Source organism: Mustela nivalis (assembly GCF_964662115.1).
Source record: "Mustela nivalis genome assembly, chromosome: 11".
Taxonomy (NCBI): domain Eukaryota; kingdom Metazoa; phylum Chordata; class Mammalia; order Carnivora; family Mustelidae; genus Mustela; species Mustela nivalis.
In genome coordinates, this window is record NC_139030.1 from 78,453,121 (window position 1) to 78,459,179 (window position 6,059).

The following is a 6,059-nucleotide window of genomic DNA, read 5'->3' on the forward strand; positions in this document are numbered from 1 at the left end:
CCATGGAGAGAATGTCCTCCCCCACCTGATTCCATGCTCCAGACTCTCCATGTCTGTCTGGGAACATTTCTCCTTGACTTTTTTCCACATGCCTCAGGCCCAAGACCAATTGCTCTTAGTCCCCAACATGAACCACTCAAAAGACCTCTAGTAACTGGGTCATCATCATAGAACTGAACACCGTTGCCTGACTCTTTTCCCTTCAAATGACCCTCCTTGCTTTTGTTTTCATTAAGATGCCCCTCAGTCTTCATCTCAAGTATCCCTGGACAGTCTCACTTCACCATTCTGGAGATCTAACCAGACATGGCAGAATCCCAGACCGGTCGAGCTGAAGTTCATATGGAACAGTCACTGCCTAAGTGTACGAGGCATCATGGAAGCAGAATTGATAGATACTTGTGATTATCTATATGATCTTCCAACTCCTTTTTCTAGTTGAATAAGCTAGACAACTTTACCCCTTCCCCCTACATACTTGCTACTGCCCCCTGTTTTTGTACCAATGTTCCCTACAATGATGCCTTCCCTTGTAAAAGAGTGTGGGAATCCCAAAGACTAAACGAGACTCCTACAGATACCATCTGCTGGGTTCTTTGCTTCACTTGAACTTTTACCAAGATTTTGAAAAAATCACATCGGACAATGATCAGATCTCTTTCAAACGGTGACTACATTCAGATTAACCGAATGCATCTAGGATGGTCAGCTCATCTCCGTCCCATCGGGATAGAAAACAATTCCAACTCCAACCTGTACAACCAGGTCTTAGAAAGCCTTATAGCATTCAAATGTGTGACCCATTAGTCTGTAACACAATTTCCTACCTAAAGCATGGTTCGAATGGATAAGCATGCCAGTTAAAAATAACCAGGTGTGGCTGTTCTAAATAGAGGTTACTATGCAGCGCATCTATCAATTAACTTCCTACTTATAGTTCTACTTGGAATGATAAACACTTCAGCAAAGCAAACCACATTAACAAACATTTCACGTGCGGGCCATATGGGCAATGGAAAGAAATGTACTTCTAATTAACTCCGACTAATCAGAGATAGGAGAAAATATAATTGGGTAAATTCAGGGGGGAAACGCTTTAAAATAATAGTCCAACAAAATAAGAGTTGACTCCAAGTGTGGGATGTTTAAGTTCCAAGTGAATATTAAGACTTGTAAGAGTTCAAAGAGGGGCTAATTAACTCCAATTATGTAGCTAAGATAGGAAAGCTTATGAAGCAGGTAGAACTCAAGCTGGGTCTTGAATGGGAAACCAGATGGGAACAAGTAGAACAGGAGGAAGGAGTGGGGACTGGAGCATGCAGTCTGGGATCACCCTGCTTTCTCCCTTCACCTCCAGGAGTATGATCAGATCCTTCTTTATCTCAGTTTCCTGATGAAAAGAATAATACCTCTAGCAGAGGGTTATTGTGGAATGTACATGTAATAATACCTAAAAACACTTAAGACAGAGCTTGGGACCTACTCAATAAAAGCCATTGTTAGAATTAGGATGGCTTTCCTATTTATTTTCAAGTTCTTAGGATTACTGATACCTAGTCACAGTCTGAGAATAATAATTTGAATAGGAATATTATTCCATATAGAAAATCTATGTTTATATCTGCATAGAAATAACAGTAGTGGGGAATATTTGGCTCCACCTAATGCTTCTTCCCAGGGCCAGACCTCATATAGGGTGAATGAAACACTTACCTGGGGTGAAAATTTAAGGTGGCACCAAAAATTTAAGGTAGCACCAAAAACCAAGTCATCAAGATGCTTTTAATACAATATTTTCAAAGATTAAAATTGGTGCAAAAGTCCATGATAATAATAGTATCAAAATTTTACTGAAAGACAGGGTTGGATGATGTACTTACCTGACTCAGCTTCCCCTAGTCCAACCCTTCTTCTTACTTTACAAGCGTTTGACAGTTTAGTGATGCCTAGGTATTTAAATGGTCCACAAGTCCACAAACACAAACATGGCCCCACCTACTGCCTGTTAAAGACTGTGGCAGGAGGGAAGATACATGTGGTTAGCATGAATGCAGAATCCCTAAGGTTCCGTTTCCCAAGGGGCAGATTTTCAATTACAGTCATGGAAGAGGGAGGCCTCCACTGTGAATCATGTGCCAGGCTCTGGAAGGCCACAAAGATAAGCAAACCTTGCTCTCACCTTCACTCCTTCTCTATAGCAGTGCTGGGAGCAGAGAAAGTCAGCAGGGTGTCCAGCAGACTGGATTTGATCTGGGCTCCACTATGCAGAGTCTGGGAGATGTCCCCTAACAGCCCCAATTTCCCAAACAGTGGGGATGATTTTCATACCTTCCTTCTAAACGATTGTGAGGACCAATCAGGAGGAGACTTGCTGGCAGTATCAGCTGCTACCATCAATATCGCTGACTTGGTGGGTGACCCCATGATCCGTGATCCATGATTCATTTCCCCAGCTCCCCCACCTGTCCCAGGTAGCTCACCTGGGACTCTTGAATTCTCCTAAAGTCCATTTGCTTCTCCATTTGACATTTAAAATTTCTCAAATGTCCCCATAGCATGCAGGTCAAGCCCCCTTCATTAGCGCCCAGACCACTACCACAGCTTCTTGTCTGTTTTTCTGGCTCTGGACTTATCTCCCTGCACCCATTCTCCTTATGCTGCCAGACTGGTACTTTCCCTGAAGTACGTCACTTCCCGACTAAAATCCTTCAAGGAATCTTTCACAGTATGGAACACAATGTCCACACACTTGCGTGAGGTCTTCCCTGGCCTGGACTTTGCTCACTTCTTGGCCTCATCTCCTCATGTGACACCCACACCCTCAAGTCCGCAGCTACACCCAACTCAGGCTCTCCACACTGGTCATACTTCCTCTCATCTCTGACCTTTGCACACGTTGCTGCCTCACCTGAAATAGTTCCCATCCCTGCCATGTCCCCTGACACACCCTCTTCCCAGCAGCTGCCTTAACGCTTCTTAACTTGGTCTTAAGTGTCACTTCCTCCATGAGCTTTCTGTGACCCTGGCACCGCCACCACCTCCCCCACCAAAAAACAAAAAACAAACAAACAAACAAAAACCTGGATTATGTCTTTGTGCATTTCCATAATACCTCAGGCTCCTCTCGGCCACAGCACTTACCATATTACAGAGTATTTCTCATTTACTTGTTTGTCTCCCTCCTCAGAGTGTAAGCACCCCAGGGCCAGGAGCCATTGCTTAGCATAGTCAAGTCCCAGCATCTGGCACAGTGAGAGGCACAGTGTGTGAGCATCATTCTGGAGTTTGAATACGCAGATACATCAGTGGGACAGAACAGGAAAAAATTATACCTATAGATAGATTTATTAAAAATTACATGTATAATTATAAAAATTATGTATATAATTTTAGGAAGAAAGTCCCTGTCTATCTATCTAACTATCTAGCGTCATCTCTTATTTATAAGTAACAATAATAAGGTACAGAATACATTATCTGATACTAAAGAAAAAAAAAGCATTATGGGAGCTCAGAGAGAAATAAGTTCCTAGCCTAGAGGTGGGGAGGTTTAGTGGGGAAGATGGGGCCTAAACTGAACCCATGCCACCTCTAAATGACCTTAGGGGGGTGTTCAAGAAGCATAAGAAATAGGACTTTAAAAAATAAAAAAGAGCTAAAGTCCTCCAGCCCCAGCCCCATTATCTCCTAGGTAAGCATGGTAAATGGATAACTCCCATACCATTTTTCAAGGAACCCAGAACAAATACACCAACTTCAAGACCATTTCTGGAGACTAAAAGACCCCTCTTCCTTCCAGCATTAAGCATTGGTGGACAGTTACATCCTACCAGTAATGAGTTAAATAGCTGTCACCTAGATAAGCAGAGAATGTGCCCTTGTGTGGCCTAGAAATTCCTCTGATGGCTGAGAAGGAATTTGCTGGAACCTAGCTCTTACTTAGGAAGCAGTGTTCAAAGACCACCTGGCAGTATAAAGAACAGACAGATATCATCACATGGATGCATAAACATGGGAAGACCAAAAAGGGGGGAAATAAATGAACAAGGAACCCCGTTGAAACTCAGAGAATCGTGTTGGTATAGGAAAAGGATTGTCATGTTTGGTGTCAGAAAATCCTGGGATTCAATCGGGATTGATAAGCTGCATTTTGTTCAGTGAATTTCTTAACTGCCTCAACCTCAGTCACTTCAGCCATGAAATGGGTCTAATACAACTCACCTTGAAAACTTACAGTGAACTATAGATGGAGAGGTGTCCGGGAAAACTCAACATCCAATCTTTCTTTTCTGCATGGAGACCGGAGCAGCATGCAAGCCGAAGGAGAAAACCCCTTGGCTGCCCTGCTGCTGGAGCTGGTCTGGCCACAAGGGTTGACCCTGATGTCATAACGTGTGGCTCCCCTCCCCCTCCTGTAGCTGAGCAGAATCATCCCATGCACTCAGCAGCTGGGCAACAGTACATCTTCCCTCCCCAAAAGCCTGCCCTGAGAGTTTGCTGTACAGTATCAGCAGAAGCAGAGAGAAAAGACACGGTTGTTGGAGGCACGGCCAAGGACGCTAGCAAGAAAAGAACCTTCTGGAATGCTCCACGGAGCTGGAGCTCCCTACCGGGACCAATGCTTGTCAGTCTCCTGGGAAACCACCCAGCATTGCAGGATAAATTGTAGTTTACCTGCCTTCTTCCTTCCTTTGGGGCTTTCTTTTCTTTTCTTTTCTTTTCTTTTCTTTTCTTTCTTAAATAAGTTTGAAGAAACAGAGTCACACCACCACCAATGCCCACCACCTTTACCCCACCCTGGAACTTTGAGTGTGAGCGCAGAGGCCCCTCAGGGCAGCAGTGAATGGGTCTGTGTGCATGTTTGCTAAGCGGCTATGGATGCAGGGTCCGGCCCCCAGACCGGCTGCTGGGCAAGGAGGCCGCGGGAGCGCCAGAGCTGGATTCACTGTGCGGGCTTGAGTAGCCCACGGTGAAATTCATAGAACACGGACGAATGGAGAGATGTCATCGTGCATCAAGTCAGTTTATTAGGAAATTTAAAACAGTAGATGTGGGACAGAGCAACAGAAAAGACAGTGCACAGGCAGAAAACCCCCAAACGGCCAAAAGCCAGGCCTGAATATTTATAAAAGAAAGGCCATTACAAACAAATAAACTCCTAGGGTTCCCAGTAAACTTTGGCTTTGCCCAGCTGTCTTCTCATGGGCTCTTTGGCTGCATCTGTTTCATGCTGTGCAATTGGGGCAAACCTGTGCCAGATGTGGGCAGAGGGAGATCTCAGAAGGATAAAGCATCAGGCCCAGGAAGCAGGAGCGGGGGAAGCCGGTGGCAGAGAGGCCAAGGGAAAGGAGTAGGTGGATGAGGCAAAGCCATCTTACCCGTAGGGCGGAGGGGCCTCCAGCTCCTGGGAGGGGTGGAGCCGCCAGCCGCCTAGCAGCAGCATTGCTTCTTGCAACAGCACTTCTGCTGGCAACAGCACTTCTGCTGGCAACAGCCCTTTCCACAGCCGCAGCCACACGAGCCGCAGCCACACGAGCCGCAGCCACAGGAGCTGCAGCCACAGGTGCGGCGGCAGCAGCAGACCACGGGGGTACTGCAGCAGCCCCCGCAGCAGCCGCAGCAGCAGGGGCAGCAGGCGGAGCAGCAGCCCACACGGTAGCACCTGCAGGTGGTGCAGCTGCCACAGCCGCCGCAGCCACCACAGCCGCCACAGCCGCCACAGCCGCCGCAGCCACCGCTACAGCCACCGCAGCCGCCGCAGCCACCGCAGCCGCCACAGCCACCGCAGCCGCCACAACTTCCACAGCCACAGCACCCCATGGTGTCAGGAGAGTAAGGACTCAGAAGAGGTGAGGAGGGAGACTCAGGAGGTGAGGAAGGTCTGATGCCGCCTTCTGCTGGGGGAGCCCCTTATATACCAACTGTGGGGGTGAGAGGGAAGACACGTGAGCACTTCCCTGAGGTTGATTTGCGCTCCTCTAGGAAAACTTCAGGCTCTTCCTGTTTATTTCCTGACACCTTTAGTCTCATTAGGTCACCTGCTTTTGGTTTAGCTAAAT

The 6,059-nt window shown here is 46.9% G+C and overlaps 1 protein-coding gene across 1 annotated transcript; it reads right to left on the reverse strand.

The window, feature by feature from the left end:
* Positions 1-5,336: 5,336 nt before the first annotated feature.
* On the reverse strand, positions 5,337-5,820 carry LOC309843876 (uncharacterized protein; the record flags this gene model as incomplete). Its single annotated transcript, XM_082689807.1, has 1 exon — positions 5,337-5,820. The coding sequence occupies one exon, from the start codon at positions 5,818-5,820 to the stop codon at positions 5,431-5,433; it is 390 nt and encodes a 129-aa protein (XP_082545933.1). The 3' UTR covers positions 5,337-5,430.
* Positions 5,821-6,059: the final 239 nt, after the last annotated feature.